Raw genomic sequence first — 19,128 nt, forward strand, 5'->3', positions numbered from 1 at the left:
TGGAATAAGTATAGCGCCATCTACGTTGAAAGGGCGATTGACTATTTTTTTTTACTTTCCTGAAATTATACAATAAATATAAAATACAGCTACAGTCAGCAGTATGCAAAATTTACCTTGACATTTACTGCATGGATGTAATTCAAATGTCAGATATAAAAAGCGGTAATCAATGAATCAATTCAACACTTTTTTCTCTCTCAATCTTACATATAAAATTTCCTCTAATTGTTTCCCCGACTTTACAGACCTTGAATTATTGATTGTACCACCCATCATATTGCCAAATCTTTTACACATTACAAGCATCTTTGCATAAGTCTTGCTTTCAATATCGAATTTGTGTCGCTATCAACGGCAAAAAAGAACAGACTCAAATACGATTTTAAATAACCACAGACTTCAATTCGTTTACTTACGGTGGTGACCAAAAGAACCTAATTACTATATGGGTCAGGCATTAAATTGTATCCTCGGCAGAACTCGCCCTTGATTAGCGATATTATATTGTGGTGTTTTCGCTGTAATTCCCATGATCCGACACTATGATTTGACGTGTTAGCTTAAGGACCATAAAGCTTCAGATGAATGAATGACCTGAAAGTAGATAGCTTGTATTTGATATTATTCTTTCAATGGTATTTGTGAGATATTTAGGGGTTACTACTGCAAACTCGGTCGATATCGGGTCGTGTTCTCATGGTGTAATCGCATTTTGACAAGTTGCTGCGCAAATCGTCAAAATATGGTAATGACCCCTTTCATCATACATGCATACTTAAGTGGTTACTGTTTCCCAAGCGAAAGTAGAGACAAAAAAGACAGAACCTTCAGTTTATTTATCCTTTTGGTATGACTTACGCTAAAATACATAAAAGTGATTATGAATAAAATATATACCTACAAGTTGGAGAAAAGTATATTATAATTTTAAGTAGAGAAATGTTATCCGCCCTGACACATAACCGATTTTTACAGAGACAGGGAACAGCTACAATAAACCATGTTTGAAGGATATGAACACTTGTTTCAAAGGCCATAAGAACGTCAGTTAGAAAGCGGATGATAACTCATTATCATTGTAAGACGATTCAAACAAGAAGAAAAAAATCCATAATAATAACTCTGTATATATCGTATGCGTAGGGTAAATAAAGTTATAACATTTTGAAACCAGTAAATCTATATTGCATCAGCAAATAACTAGAATATATCTAACAATGATAACTACTAAAGAAATAAGATATTATAAGTTACCGTTTAGTGACGAAGATACTTTAAAGTAAGGTAGTTTGAAACTTGAAATAAAACTTAACCTTTGCTCAAAAGTTCCTCAAACAAGCTTTCGACCATTTTTTTTCGAAATCAACAATAAAAAGGAGTCACCTTGAACTGAACTAGAGAAATGAAATTCTCCATTTTACAGGCATTTACAATTCAAAATAGACATCATCCCGATTTTCACAAAACTCAGCAGATAAAGTTTTATTTACTTCATTACAATATTAATGTTAATATCAGCTCATTTTACAACCTTAAAATATCATGTACGCCACATAGACATGCAATCTTTCTGGTTTAACTATTTCCAGAATTAGATTATATCATAGTTATTGATTTATTTATTCCGCATAAACTATGAATATATGGAAAACAATGTGTGACCTTATCATTACTCTCTTAAATTTGTACATTTCTGTACATGTCACCACACCCGTACCATTTTATTAACTTTGCTATTTTGACATCTAGTACAATGTTATGGCTTTCAAATGATGAAATATGAACTGCGCCTTATAGTTTACATAATCAAGATTAAGTATGAAACTGCAAATCATAGTTGGTTGTGAAAATGATAATATTGATCTGATACTTGACTTGAAGCTTATTCAACATAACGATTCTTTCTGACGTTTCGTCATAAATGTACACAAGCTCTTTTCCCTTTCGTCCCTTATCATACATAAGTAAACCTTACGTGATAACAGCAATCATGAAATTCTGAACAAATAACGATAAGATTTAGTGTATACAATAAACAAGTCACGACTTTGACGTAAAGATTATAACTCTAACATGCATTAATGATGCTCTAATACTATTCTCTATGGCACTACAATCATTATGTAAATTGTTAACGAGACAGTCACAATCACTTAACCTTAATTGTTTGTATCAACAAACTGTATGAAAACAACGTAGTATGCTGTATATCTATGGTAAACCACGATAGTTATAAACTGCTTATACCATAAGTTTTACAGTAATTTGCATATGTGGATATAACGACCATTTTAAATATCAGTATGCGGACATTGCCCAATCCGTGATACCGGCGTTCCAAAATGTCATCACCAATTTTTATGTAGCCGACTCTTGAAACTTGGACATGTCCATGAAGTTCTGTGAAGTATTAATACAATCTCATGAGAGAAAAAGAACAAAATCTCTCTGTCGCATGAAAGTAATCGACGAACACAGTCGCAAACATTCACGAATCACTGGTGTAATAGCTTACCTTCGCGTCATTTATGAGAGTTTCAAATGCTGTCACCAGATCAGTAAAAGTCGGTCGATTACTTGGTTTCCTCTGCCAGCACTGGTTCATATGGTCATACCTAGAGATATAATGCTACGGTAGTCAGGAAAACAGTTTGATTAAAACATTAACTTTGGGGAATTATTGAACACCCTTTCCTGACGTTACTTCAGGAATTCGAAGATTTTAAACTTTTTTCAGGACGGTCGACACATATTGTCACTTGTTCTCAAACTTTAATAATTACGCAAGGTATAGAATGATGTCTCCGTCGACTTACTCTGCGATACTATGAGGCGCCAAATGTAAATAAATTGGCAACACATTTAAAATCTATAAACTCACATATTTTCACGTATACACATTTATCATAATCTCTACATGGATACGTACACACATACACGCACATATACATACATAAATACATACATAACATGTACACATACATAGTACATAGATACATACATAGATACATACATAGATACATACATAGATACATACATAGATACATAGATACATACATACATACATACATACATACATACATACATACATACATACATACATACATACATACATACATACATACATACATACATACATACATACATACATACATACATACATACATACATACATACATACATACATACATACATTTGAATTTCCGTAGTTGAGACCGTGAAACATCTCTTAAATACTGATCAAAATCATTATGTTTACGTTTCATGCCATTTTACCACCGACATACACTCATATACAATTTTTGGATTTACTGACGTTTCCTTTCCACAGTGGTCCTCTTTGGGAAGACGATAGCCACATTTAAGCTGTGTCAGTACATTCTCGTTGTTGACGGTAGTATAAGCATACCCCTGCAATGTAATCATGTCAAATCGGTAAAATGGTTACAATAATTTAAAAATGCCATTTTAAACATGCAATGAAGAGTCTCTTAGGTAGGAAACTTATCTTTAAGCTTTCAATTGATATTAAGCCAAGCCTGTTACAAAATCTTAAGGTGGCTGGAAAGGCTATTTTTGCACCAATTCTTTTCTCAGAGTTAATGTCAAGTTACAAGTTTTAGAATCAAGATATTTAGTTCAAATTTTCAGGATAACTCCCTTTACTTAATAGTTTTTCCAAAGAATATAAAAATTGTATATTTGCAGCCATGATTTTGCAATATGACACCAGTAAATATTAAATTTAATTTTTCATATTTTTTACATATTTGAACTTAATAATAATTGAATAGTATTAATATTTCCAAATTAGTTATAAATATGTTGACATTATTAATTGTAAGATTTGTATGGCAGGATTTGGAAATAAATTTGTTTTTATGATTTTACATGGGTTTACATATCAAAAAAATATTAAAAATTCTTTCAAATTTCAAAATGTGATTTATTCAAAAGGTACTTCAAATACAGGAAACTTGTGCCATACATATCTTATCTGTAACCTTGTTAATAGGCTGTAAAAATTCCATGTCCATATGTCATTTCAAAGGTTGGATTAAATTGGTATATAATTATGTAGGAAAACTGTTATTCTGTCAAAAATGTTGAAAACAAGCCATATTTGCACCCCTCTTTTGAAGTCACAGAGCAGTCTTTTTGGTAAATCTCACTTTTGACACCTCTTTGACACTCAAAGAATCTAAAATGCATTTACAATAAGCAGTCACTCACTTTGAATGCAAGCACCGCCTTGTCAAACATTTTATTAAAAGCTAGGGGACCTCTTCCATAGTTAATACACTAAGGACTCCCCAACTTCCTCTTATTTGGTCAGTTTTTCAGAAGTTTCAACAGGCTATAACTCTGCAATGCCTTTGACCCCAAATGTGTAGTTTTTTTTTTTATTCCACAGAGAATGTTGACTACTTTTATATTTTAATAGTCGCGCCAGCGGCTTACTGACTACGCATGCGCGTATTCATAATATACTATGCGAGTAACCGGAAGTGTACCCTTCTTCACGTGACCCTTCTTCCATGGCGCCGCCATGTTTTTTTTTTGAGTACTCGTAAATAAACAAAAACGAAACAAATTACTATTATATAACATTCATTTTATAAAATATACCTCTTTATTAGACAGTAAATGTTATTATGCACCTTGTCGCTGTTACAAAATATCGTTAATATAGATAAAGGGAGAAAAACTGTCGTGCATATGAACGGGGGCATACGCAAAGAATGCTGGGATTGAATTATAGAAGAGCGCCCCCTGTGTAAATAATTAGATTCAGAAATTGCCAGTTTTTAGACGGAACGCTATAGTTTTCAGCTTGCAAGTGGAAGTTGGGCAGTGCGGTCACCATTGCAATGATAATGATTGCATAATACGTCCCTTGTTTAACGCAATAGGCTGTTATCATTGTAAAAATTGCCAATTTTTGTCCAAAATTTTTACACGCTACAGAAAATCTATACCTGCCAGTGCCCTGCTGCAGGGTTTGACGTCGTGTACGTACGTGAACTGCTTTCATCAGAGGGAAACTGGGCATAGTTGTCATATAAACGTTTATGAAGTAACAATTACAGTTCATCATGAATCAATACAAATAACATTGCCAATCTTAACCCCTGGCGCGACACCAAGGGCTGAGCCCTATATAATATTAGTTTTGTTGAAGTTTATAACTGACGCTCTAGCCTCTTCAACCACCTTAAACATACATCTAGGACCTCGAAACACTTACCCACACTAATTAGTTGCCATAATACCACACCAAATGACCAAATGTCGGACTTTACAGAAAACACGTGGCTATCCAGGGTCTCAATGGCCATCCATTGCCAGGGTATGGCATCCTGAATGAAAGGGCACTGTTATTGATTGAAATATGTACGTACCTCAGATGTATAGGATAAAGCCCGAGTACGGGGGCTCTTCTGGTGTATAATGTCCAACCCAACGATAAATGTCGAGGCCGCAGGCCGAGACATTTTATCGTAGGGTTGGACTTTATATCCAGAAGAGCCCGAGTACGAGGGTTTTATCCGACTTAAAAACTATCGCCCCTAACTGATATATTTTCGTTTTCAATGTGTTTACGTCAACCGTCCCCTTGTCAATATAACATGTTTAGGATATGAATTACACTTTTTATTTGTGAAATAGATTTCAAATGTAGTGGAACATCCTATAAATGCCCTAGGGCACATTAGTTTATGTTTGTACCACCGCAGATTTGTGTTGCAGCTGGTTTCCGCTGTGTTACCAAATTTGAATATTAGGGAAAAAATGTACCAGATGTCTACAGAATATGACATGTTCACTTTTGATTGGACAGTACTTTACTACGGCGCTGTCATTCGTTTCTGGAACTTGGTGACCAAGGCTTTACGAGTAAATAAAACACCCTGAATTAAGCACTCTGATTGGTCAATCAACAGTAGATAGTTTTTAATTTCTAGTTAAAAGACAATGTGAACACGACGCTTTATGTAAGATAGGTACATATATACATGGCTATAAAATACATAGATTATACATTTATATAGATACATAGATACGTAGCTACAAAGATACATAGATATATCCATAAAAACATACATAGATATATACATAGATAAACACATCCATCCATCCGTCCATCCATCCCTACCTACCAACCTACATAGATAAACACATCCATCCATCCATCCATCCATCCATCCCTATCAACCTACACATCAATCCATCCATCCACCAACCCACCCATACATACATACGTACATACATACATACATACATACATACATACATACATACATACATACATACATACATACATACATACATACATACATACATACATACATACGTACGTACGTACGTACGTACGTACGTACGTACGTACGTACGTACGTACGTACGTACGTACGTACATACATACATACATACATACATACATACATACATACATACATACATACATACATACATACATACATACATACATACATACATACATACATACATACATACATACATACATACATACATACATACATACATACATACATACATACATACATACATACATACATACATACATACATACATACATACATACATACATACATACATACATACATACATACATACATACATACATACATACATTTGAAAATTATACATTTGAAAAATTAAACGACACCACTAACGGTTATATTAACCTTTGCTTTCTCGAAAAAAGATTCACTGTCAATGACGTCAAAGGCATATCCAAAGTTCGATATTTTGCAATGAAGTGTACCGTCTACTAAAATGTGTTTTGGAGTTAGGTATCTGTGCACGATCTTGAAAGAAGAAAGAAGAATAGTTTTGGTAAAGAAATGAAGTTGTTAGCCGTTATACTGTTATCGCCCAAGGACAACACCCGAGCGTGATAAAACGGTACTCGGACATACTTCTTTGAAAATAATCTCACTCTTATACGTCTTGTCAGTTAAATTTACCAGAAAAAGTCGAAATTAAGGAGCTTTATGAATGCTCGTCTCGCACTGCACTGAGTTGTGGTCTTGAACAGACTCTGAAAATGTTAAGCGCGTACGCCTAGAGCGCAAAAAAACCCCAAAATTTCATCTCGCGCGGCGCATTGCACGTGTCGCTGTTTAAATTGTAGGTAAGCAGCCAAATTTCACTAAAATTCTCAAGTTTCGGAACGACCATTATTCACTGCCTGAAGTCGCGAATGTTACGAAATATATTTTTGTAAATATGTAAAATATTGTCTTCCTTCCCCCGTGTCTACTTAAAGGTGTTTTAGGATCAAATGTAAAATAGCACATCCAATAGCACCTAAAGTTAATATACTCTGCATCAAAGTTATTGGACTCCGCGTCCTCTGGTACCGAAATATACTGTAAGTTGAAATCCATAGGTTTTTTCACTGTTAAATTTATAATAGCCTTCATAGTCCTTTAATGTGCATGCTCGGCTGATTTGTGATTACCTGCAATCCAGATATATGCTCCATTCCTTTTGCTATGTCTATTGCAAACGACAACAGTTCCATCTCGGTGACCACGATGCTGAATCTATCATACTTTGAACGAATTCCCTTCAAAAATGTCTCCAAGCTTCCATATGACAACCGTTCCATAATTATGTATGTTGGGACTTTGAAGAAAATATTACAAGAGAAAATAATTAAACAGAACTCCGTTGTGCAATTAGTAACGACATGTCAAGGATATTCAAAGACCTTGCGTCAGTAATCTGAATCGGGTTCCATCTGCATTTGGATGTTATTGAAACTTTTAACAAATACATTGCTTGTGTAGACAACTTTGGAAAGGATATTGGTAGTTCAGAAGACTTCGAAAATGTATTGAGTAACATCCATTCTGTGTACGCTGAATCGCAAATACAAGTATATATATATATATATATATATATATATATATATATATATATATATATATATATATATATATATATATTGTTATGTAGGTCATTTCCCCCCACACTCATCATGACCTGAGTTCAATTAGTCTAGAACATTCTCAAGGTCACTGCCCTTAATGACCTCTCAACCTTGAATTCAATTAGTCATGTTTGGAATGTTCTGGAAATTTAGTTAGCCGTGTAAGAGAGATAATTTTAGAACAGTAATTAGCATGTCAATAAAAGTTCTAGATTGTTCTTATATGCCCTTATGTAAGCACATGTGTATAAAAAGGGACGTGCACAGCTTCCAGTCAGACTTTTGGGATCGTGTCTCTTGTGTGTTACTTCAAGTCTTTGGAAACTCCAGCCGTAGTACTTTTCAAGACTTCTCAAGGCCTTCACTGCCAACGCTGGATTTACACTGTGGACTTTGTGCAACTTCAAGCCTGCAAGCCAAAGGACTGTTCATTCATACGACAGATTGTTACAACTTTTTGTAATAATTTTGTTTAAACGTAAACTACTGAGTTCACCCTTTTGTTCGTTTTCTCTACACGTAACAAATTGGGGGCTTGTCCGGGACACGAACATTTTGAGCCGTTTGACAACATTTTGCCAGCCTTTTCAAAACTACTGTATACTGTGAACTCAGCGAAATTTAATCATGGCGGAATTTAAACCAGAGGAAATGGATGACCTTGATCAGGACACATTTGATTCCCTCAGAGAAGACGACCTTATAACACTGGCCAATTTCCTTAAAGTAGAAGTCAAAAGATCTATGCGCAAGAGGGAAATACAGTACTGTATTGCCAAACATCTAGTTGATTTAGGCCAATTTGAGGAATCCACCCTGAAAGATTATGAGCCCGAGTCTGCCTTTGAACTAAGAAAATTAGAAATACAGGCAGATTTAGAGCTTAAAAAATTGGCATTAGAAAAAGAAAAAGAATTACAAATGGAAAAAGAGAGACAGGCATTAGAAAAAGAAAAAATACAAATGCAGTTAGCAATGGAAGAAAGACAAAGAGAGAAAGAAAGAGAGGAAAAAGAAAAGGAAAGAGAATTAGCAGAACACCGACTGCAGTTAGAAATGAGACGTTTAGAGCTTGGACAGTCAGGAAAATTCTTCCCTTCAGACGGTTTTGACATCACTAAGCATTTCAGGTTAGTTCCCCCTTTCCAAGAAAAGGATGTTGATAAATATTTCCTTCATTTTGAGAAAATTGCTCAGAGTCTGAATTGGCCTAAGGAGTCCTGGTCTATGCTTTTGCAGAGTGCTTTGGTGGGTAAAGCCAGAGAAATTTACATTCAGTTGTCAGTAGAGCAGGCTTCAAATTATGATTCTGTGAAGGAATTAATTCTCAAGGGCTATGAGTTGGTGCCTGAAGCTTACCGTCAGAAATTTAGGGATTGTGAGAAGGTGAAAGATCAAACCTAAGTATATTGAATTTGCTCGAACAAAAGAACAACTGTGTGATCGTTGGTGTTCTTTTTGAAAAGGTCAGTCAGAATTATGAAAAATTACGACAACTTGTTTTGATTGAGGAATTTAAAAGGTGCATCCGGAGTGACATCAAGACATTTATCAATGAACAAAAGGCAGATACATTGGAGGTTGCTGCACGTTTGGCCGATGATTATTCATTGACCCACAAATCTTCATTTCTCAGCAAACCATCCCAGTCCTTTTCATACAGAAACAATGCAGGTAAATTTAACTCCTCCTTTTCTTCCAAGAATTTCTCAAAGGAGAGTAGAATATCAAATGACAATAGTTCACAAAATTCAAGTAACACTTCCACATCATCAGATCCCAAGTCTCAATCTCCTTCTGACAAACAGTTTGTACACTTTCTTGTAATTATTGTAAGAAAGACGGCCATTTAATGTCAGATTGTTTCAAATTGAAAAGAAAACGTGAAGGTCAAAGTGGATCTAAGCCAACCGGGTTTATTTCTTCATCAACTCAATTAGAGTCTAATAATGTGTGTAACACATTTTCCGAGGTTAAACCCCTCTTACCCCAATTAATGGCACTGCATGAAAACCCAATAATTCAGATAAATTCACATAATAAGTTGCCTGTATTATAGTATAATACACGTGAATTCACATGAATCAACATGAATACAGGCTTGCTGAATACAAAAAATGGATTCTTGACTGTATTCATCTGTATATGCACTATTCAGCTAAAATTCAGGCAATAATCCATGCTAATACAGTAAGTATTATAGCGTTTTTATGCAGTGTGAGGTCAAGGTCAATTATTCTCAAGATAGCATTATGGGTATTTTCGAACCATTTATTCATGGTGGTTTTATATCACTTTCTAGTGATTCTCTTCCGCTACCCCTGTCAAAATTTTAAGAGATACCGGGGCTTCCCAGTCTCTTTTGTTGGCAGATACCCTGCCGTTTTCTGAAAAGTCATTTTCAGGTTCTAAAGTTCTTATTAAGGGGTAGATTGCAATGACTACATTCCTGTTCCTCCCATAATGTCTATTTGTCTTCGGACTTTGTTTCTGGACCTGTGACTTTAGGTATTAGGCCTTTTTTGCCTTTTGAAGGTATTCTTTTTGAAAACAGAAAATTACAGAGTAGTCAATGGTGGTTTTAATAATTTGTCTTACCATGGCTTACCGTAGCTGTGCCAAATATTTGCAGGCCCCAAGCTATGCCAAAAGCTATGCTAACATATTTATGGGCAAACTGGAGAACAAAATTCTACAAACTACACAAGATAAACCACTAGACTGGGCTCGCTTTATTGACGACATTAACTCTATATGTACTGAGAGCAAATCGGTAATCCAGACATTCCACGACTTCATCAACAACATCCATCCAACCATCAAGTTCTTCATGACAACATCTGACACCTCCATACCCTTCCTAGACGTCAAGCAATACATAGACAAGGACGGCAACATCGAAACAGACTTGTACACTAAACCCACGGATTTAAATCAATATTTACCCTTTTCATCATCACACCCAAGACATACTAAAACGGGCATTCCATATGGCTAGCCGTACGCATATGCTCTATCTGCTCAAAAACAGAGTGGCGGGATGCCCGCTTGAACGAACTTGAAAAATCACTTGTCAAACGGAACTACCCAGAAAATCTTATCAAGCAACAAATAGATCGAGCCAAAAATATTCCAAGGAACCAACTACTTGAATACAAACCAGTCAAGACACAGTCACGTAAAATCATTAGTTACTACATTCAAAACTCACAATCCCAACATAAAACAAAAAACAGAGTCCCATTTCCACATACTCCACTTGTCGATCCACTGTCAGAATGCCATCCCACAACTCCCTATCATAGCACATCGCCGTAGTAAAAACTGCTGGTACACAACAATATGTCCAGCACTACAAAAACAAGTCAATAAAACAACGACGACCAGAATATAGTAGAGTGTGAATATTCTTCCAACTAGTGTATATATATATATATATATATATATATATATATATATATATATATATATATATATATATATATATATATATATATATATATATATATATATATATATATATAAACAGATTACTTCAAGTACAAAGTAATGAAATCTATTACTTAAGTTTCATGCATCTTGCAATCCTCAGATAGAGTGAAAGGATTACTAGCTCGACACTCTTACATATATGATCGGGACGAACCATTCTATTTGTAGGTAGTTTTAAAATTCGATAAATAATATTTGTTTGGTGGCGACATTTTGAAACCAACTCAGAGCGTTTGTTTAACAGTGTAGATTTGTCAGCATTGATAATATGCAGCTTTTCTGATATGCAAAGATTACATCGCTTGTTCATGTTAGAGTAGCTCAATGCTTTATCAATGATTGACCATGAAATGTCAAAGTCTTGTCCCTTATTTCTTAAGTTCCATACATATTTTGATAACTCGGTGTCGAGCTAGTAATCCTTTCACTCTATCTGAGGATTGCAAGATGCATGAAACTTAAGTAATAGATTTCATTACTTTGTACTTGAAGTAATCTGTTTATTTATAACGCTCTGCTTTTTGCATTGAGCACTGTAATTTCCCTCGAGGACATCTGTATACTTCAGTATATATATATATATATATATATATATATATATATATATATATATATATATATATATATATATATATATATATATATATATATATATATATATAGGTAGGTTAGGTTGTACTCGCTGGTTGAGAAAGTGCTCGATGCGGTCATTCCACAGAGCGATTTGTACTTCAGGGTTGACTGGAGTGACAAAGAACTGAGTTGTAACTCTGAGTTTCGCGCTCTATGCGGTCATCAGACAACTGAAGAATCCTAGCTCCCGGCATACAGAATGTTCGTTGGCACCCAGGTGGCGAAGGTGTTGGAATGTAGTTGGCAGTTCCATTTTTCTAGGTGGGGTCGCAGGGATAGTTCATTAAGTAAAATTTATTTTCGTGACGGCATTTGGAAACAAGTTCTGACCTTTTGTTGAGTAGACTGTTCTTGTCTGCGTTGATTATGCAGAATTTTTCTGCGAGGCACAAGTTGCAGCGTTTTGTTTCGTTGGTGTATGCGGTTGCCCTGGTGACGATGGACCAGCTGATAGTGAATGGTCGTCCTCCTTGTTTTAATTTCCATACATGCTTTGAAAGTTCGGTGCTGTTAGCGTGTTTCTTGTGATTGAAAGAGTACCTGTGGTTGGTGTAACGGCTTTTGAATGTTGATTCTGTTAGTCCGTAGTAGCATTTAGTGTCTTCATTTTCTTCTTTCACTGTGGCTTTGTATATGACAGATGTCATTTGACAGTTTCCATCTAGGGGGCAGTTATCAGTCTTTCGGCAGTTGCAGGTTTTCTGTGTGGTGTCGTTCTGTTGTGTAGCAATTCTCCTGTTGTGGTCGTTGATGATCGAGGACATATTTTTCATGCAGCTGTTGCTAATTTGACGTTGTTCTTGTTGAATATTGGATGTAGTTTGGAGTCGCTTGGGAAGTGCTTTTCAATTAGGTTGAGGAAGATTTTCCGACGTTGGATTTGACATTCTTGCTGTAAGGTGGGTTGTACCAAATGATGTCCCTTTGTCTGTTTTTCCTTCTTTGTTGGTAGGTTTTGTGCCAGTTCTTGTGAAAGAAGAACTACAAAAAAGCAGAGGAAATAGCCTTCGACACCATCAATACAGAGACGTGCAGAATAGCTAGCCAGTTACGCATTGAAGACGGAATGGAAATCATGGCAAAAAACAGGCATTTATTACGTTAAAGGATCACAAAGAAAATTTCCACAACAACCCATCGTGCAGGCTCATCAACCCAGCGAAAAATGAGACTGGACTTGTTAGCAAATCTATACTTGACAGAATAAACACTGCCCTTGTAAAGAAAACAACAGTCAACCAATGGAAAAACTCCTCCTCCGTAATAAACTGGTTCAAAAAAATCACGCAAAAAGACCTACACACATTCATTATGTTCGATATTGTAGATTTTTACCCCTCCATCACAGAGGAGCTACTAATGAAAGCACTATTGTTTGCCAAACAGCATGTGGAAGTCAGCGACCAGGACATTGAAATAATCATGCTTTCAAGGAAATCTCTCCTATTTGACAACCGTACACCCTGGGTCAAAAGAAGTAACAGGAAGATGTTTGATGTCACAATGGGAAGTTTCGATGGGGCTGAAATATGCGAGCTTGTGGGCACGTACATCTTAAACACCCTGTCACAGAAATACAAGAAAGACAGCATCGGCCTCTACAGGGACGACGGTCTAGCCGCACTGAAAAATATCACAGATAGCCAGGCAGAAAGAACCAAGAAAGATATCATCAAAACTTTCGCAAGTTTCAACCTGAAGATCACCATAGAATTCACCAAGGTGGCAAACTTCCTGGACGTTACCCTCAACCTCACCAATGGCAAATACCAGCCTTACAGAAAACCCAATGATCGCCCATTGTACATCAATACGAAGTCAAATCATCCGCCAACTATCATCAAACACCTCCCAGCGGCCATCAATAAACGATTGTGCAGCATCTCATGCGACGAAACTGTCTTCAAGAGCGCTGCTCCAACATATGAAAAGGCACTCAAAGCAAGCGGATACAAGGAGAACCTTGTTTTCACAAGAACTGGCACAAAACCTACCAACAAAGAAAGGAAAAACAGACAAAGGGACATCATTTGGTACAACCCACCTTACAGCAAGAATGTCAAATCCAACGTCGGGAAAATCTTCCTCAACCTAATTGAAAAGCACTTCCCAAGCGACTCCAAACTACATCCAATATTCAACAAGAACAACGTCAAAATTAGCTACAGCTGCATGAAAAATATGTCCTCGATCATCAACGACCACAACAGGAGAATTGCTACACAACAGAACGACACCACACAGAAAACCTGCAACTGCCGAAAGACCGATAACTGCCCCCTAGATGGAAACTGTCAAATGACATCTGTCATATACAATGCCACAGTGAAAGAAGAAAATGAAGACATAAATGCTACTACGGACTAACAGAATCAACATTCAAAAGCCGTTACACCAACCACAGGTACTCTTTCAATCACAAGAAACACGCTAACAGCACCGAACTTTCAAAGCATGTATGGAAATTAAAACAAGGAGGACGACCATTCACTATCAGCTGGTCCATCGTCACCAGGGCAACCGCATACACTAACGAAACAAAACGCTGTAACTTGTGCCTCGCAGAAAAACTTCTGCATAATCAACGCAGACAAGAACAGTCTACTCAACAAAAGGTCAGAACTTGTTTCCAAATGCCGTCACGAAAATAAATTTTACTTAATGAACTATCCCTGCGACCCCACCTAGAAAAATGGAACTGCCAACTACATTCCAACACCTTCGCCACCTGGGTGCCAACGAACATTCTGTATGCCGGGAGCTAGGATTCTTCAGTTGTCTGATGACCGCATAGAGCGCGAAACTCAGAGTTACAACTCAGTTCTTTGTCACTCCAGTCAACCCTGAAGTATATATATATATATATATATATATATATATATATATATATAAAATATATGTGTGTGTGTGTGTGTGTGTATATATATATGTGTGTCTCTGTCTTTTTGTCTGTCAATCTGTCTGTTTGTGACGCTCTGCTCTTAGCATTAAACACTGTAAAAATATGAGTTAGCTAAAGATAATCTAGTCGTAAAATAAGTCCTACGTTATTACCCATTTCCGTGCAAACTCCAAGCAACTTGATTACATTTTGGTGATTCGGTACATTTTTCATCAAAATACTTTCTTGTAAGATATCACGTTCTTCTTTGAGTTTTTACCTGTAACAAATAATCGTATATCATTCCTTTAAAATGAGATCATGACAGGCATCGTGCAAACACATGTGTTCTACAATAGTACGTACAATATCATCACATAATTTGCTACGACACTGTCGAGAAAAAGTACCCTTTTGATGACGACCTTATATTTGCTGTTATCACAGGCAACCCAAGTATTACTGAGTTTTTCACACTGTTTTCCCTATCATTTTCTCTTCTTTCTTCATGCTCTGAATGATCGGAATAAATAAAATAAATGGTTTACATAACCTAACCTGTGACTCTTTATTTATTTTACACTCCATTACAAGGACGTATATCTCTCATACACACATGCTGTAATTAATTAGTCAACACAACTAATTATGCTAATCCGTGGACTTATCAGGGATTTTACGGGTTGGTCAACATCGCGAAAGATAGGAATGGTTACTAAAACGGGAAGGTAAGAAGCTCTCCTGAAATGTGTCCAGAAATTACCAAATTGCGGCCAGTCATGACCTTTTATCCAAAATTTACTGCAGCCAATGTATTTCGATGGCCGAGGAGAGCCAGCTACTCTTATTTCAAACGTTTAAATGGTCGCGAACAGTGCAAACCCTGCCAGTGCCTTGCCTGCAGTTCATGGCATGAGGACGTCCGTAAAGCAGGAAGTCGGAAGTTGAAACCTTTGACCTTTACGTTGTTTATATGTTGGCAAACTTGTAAACATATTTCCCAGGGACAAGTCTGATTTTGACAAGGGTCAAAGTTCGTGTGGTTCAGCGTGGTTCTCTCAATCGGGTGGTGTTGCTAAGGTTTTGTCTACCCACCGTCCGTGGGTGGACGTCCTCGGGACATGTTTCCCAAGATCTTCATACCTTCCCCTTTTCATTAACATCACTATCTTTCCGATGTTGACCAACCTCTGATAAGTCCACGGATTAGCATAATTAGTTGTGTTGACTAATTAATTACAGCATGTGTGTATGAGAGATATACGTCCTTGTTATGGAGTGTAAAATAAATAAAGAGTCACAGGTTAGGTTAGGTTAGGTTATATAAACCATTTATTTATTTATTCCGATCATTCAGAGCATGAAGAAAGAAGAGAAAATGATAGGGAAAACAGTGTGAAAAACTCAGTAATACTTGGGTCGCCTGTGCTGTTATCAGTCATTTTACCCACGAAAGATTCTGATCATACCAGCTACTTGAATCAAGTCTTGCTTAAACTTCAAACGAAGTCGATAGCATCCCATGCCAGCAACTGGAATTTGTAGTTTTATTGTTTTACTCGAAATTTACGCTTCAGAAACTTTTGTCGATGATACTGTTTCGTGTAATCTCATGTAACGCCGTTGTATATAAATGAATGTGATATTTTTGTAGCAATACCATTTTTTCATCTAAATTGCCTTAATTAAACTATCTTTGTGCGCATATTTCACGCGATTAAAAACTTGAAAGACTGCTGTCGTGCATAAAATAATATGATCCAGTTATACGTAGAAATGAACTCAGCTCTGAATACTGATTGATTTAGTGATGCTTTATTTTAATAAATAGCAAACATCTCTTATTCATGAAATACTTTGATGTGGTAAATTAACAGCGTGTAATAAAATGCATTTGTCAATTCTTAGATAAGCCAACGAAAAACATTCCGTATATACAAAAGCTGATTTGTTGTTTATGACAATGAAACTCATTTCAAATAACACGAGATCTCATGACGATAAGAAAACAAATATCCTTCTCACGAGAATTCTCAATTTTAATCGTCATTACATGGGACATTTGCTTAAACCGTTATCAGATAGACTGGCCAAAATCAAAAAATGTGCGACGTAGAACGGAACAGATAAACAACCAGAACTACCCCTGTTCTACGTTATCACCGGGAAAGTTGTTCCTTCACTAACCCGTGACGCTTGGCTTGCTTGCACAGACCCATCTGTGGCGATCGATGCCTTGCTCAGGCTCTCATGACATTTTAACGAAAAGTTAATGCGATAATTTCGGACATGGAAACATGGAAGGCTGTCCAACGAAATTCCGAGTCAATAAAGCATCAGTATACGTAGTTTGTCAAAAGAACAGATTGGGGTGACGTCGTGCATGGCTAGCGGCGCTCAAATCTAGTCGTATTGACGGCTCAATGTAAATGTTGTATACCTGGCAATGAAACCCGAAAGCAACACCTTAACGTCCGTTCAACTGAAAAATAAGTAACTAATGACCTTCGGAAAGCAACATCGAAGGCAAAAAAATAAGTCCTTCGACGAACAACGGTAAATCACCTTCATCATATAAAAATCCGTAAACTCTCGATCGAAAGCGAGGCTGATTTCTATGGAAAACATCTAGCTGCCTGCTATAGCTAAATGTTGGCTGAACTCTGCAGTGCAGCGCTATGGATGTATGATCGGAAGTTGACTCAGACGACATAACATATATAGTTTCCGTCAAGTGATATAATTTGGAGGTATATGTGTCACTGCAAACAAAGTTCCTGAGACGTAAGCATTGACGACCGGGATCGGAATTGACGAGTTGACACCGGCGGACACCAGTGTTGACGGCCCGTTTTAGCGGGTACGTAGTCTTGGTCTCAGTGGGTGGCATCGAACTGAACAGAGCGAAATTACTTAGGCTCGTGAGTGGTATTTTAAAAACCGAGACAACTCCAAGAATAAGAACTTCTGTTTCGATCTTTCCGTTGTCTTCCCTTCATAAATATGTTTGAAAATCTTCTAAAAAACTCTGGTTACAGTACAATGCCTGTCAGGCGCTAGCGCGATGAAGCTCCCTTGCCAGCGGATGGCTGAATTCCGTTGGCGTCGGGACAGCGGGAGACAGTGATTGTAAGCTTAACGTGGCCAAATCCGTATGTCTGATCGGTTAAGATAGCAATCAGTGTATCAAAATTTCAACTTGGTCGGATTTATGAATGAAAATACCCAGTAAACATTTGCATTTTCTCCAGGGGACGGACCGTTATGCAAGTAATCTCGGGAAATAAAACCTAGATCGCGAAAATACTTTTCAAATGTCTGAGAATAATTTTGACCCATCCACATCAAATGAAAAATAAGAAGACTGTTCATGTGATACATATCTAATCCCAAGCAATTTTGCTCTGTTTGACATCATCGTGTACGCGTGTTTTTCGCGGAGCAGTACAACTTATCGCTAGTGTGGTCCCCTCCCTGACCCATTTCTACAGCTAGCTGCGATTTTATTGAAGATAGGTCAGGTATGGGATATTGTTAGCATGGTTGTTATGGTCAATGGTGCGGGCGCAGTGATTGTGTTGAATCTATTTCCAAGTTTGAGTTCAAATCTTGTCACTGTGCCAATATGCTGATCACATGATCTTATCAAGTGAACGTGAACACAATACGCGGTCAAAAATATCACTTAATTGGCCGCGCAAGCGGGAGTAGTCCATACCTGACCCCAGCTTATTTAGTAGTGCAGCCATCGGTACTGGATCAGGGGAATCGACTAAACTTCTCACTTTCGGCTAGGAGTTGTACGGCTCCGCGAAAAGCGGTCGTAAAAGATAACGTCAAACAGAGAACAATCTCATGGTATTATATATAATATCCTTCTAAACTATTGTGTAAAACTTTTCTCTTTCTGCAAGATTAAAAATGCACTCATACGTAAAGTTTAAATTCTTCCATATCAAAATGAGGACATTAACTGCTTAGTTATGATCATTAATTGTTTTTAATAACGATGTTCCGTTATTGTCTTAGGATTTGAAGTTCCAATTGTATACGCGGAACAAATAAGCTTATACTCCTTCTAAAGGTCAATCCGTTGCATACACAGAACGAATAAATAAGTACATACATACATACATACATACTACATACATACATA

General features: G+C 36.7%; 1 protein-coding gene across 1 annotated transcript; it reads left to right on the forward strand.

Moving 5' to 3' along the window:
* Positions 1–10,565: 10,565 nt before the first annotated feature.
* On the forward strand, positions 10,566–10,964 carry LOC139125186 (uncharacterized). Its single transcript, XM_070691290.1, has one exon. It carries the CDS (start codon positions 10,566–10,568, stop codon positions 10,962–10,964), a length of 399 nt encoding a protein of 132 aa, XP_070547391.1.
* The last annotated feature ends 8,164 nt before the right edge of the window (positions 10,965–19,128 follow it).

Source organism: Ptychodera flava, assembly GCF_041260155.1.
Source record: "Ptychodera flava strain L36383 chromosome 3 unlocalized genomic scaffold, AS_Pfla_20210202 Scaffold_25__1_contigs__length_14229661_pilon, whole genome shotgun sequence".
Lineage (NCBI taxonomy): Eukaryota > Metazoa > Hemichordata > Enteropneusta > Ptychoderidae > Ptychodera > Ptychodera flava.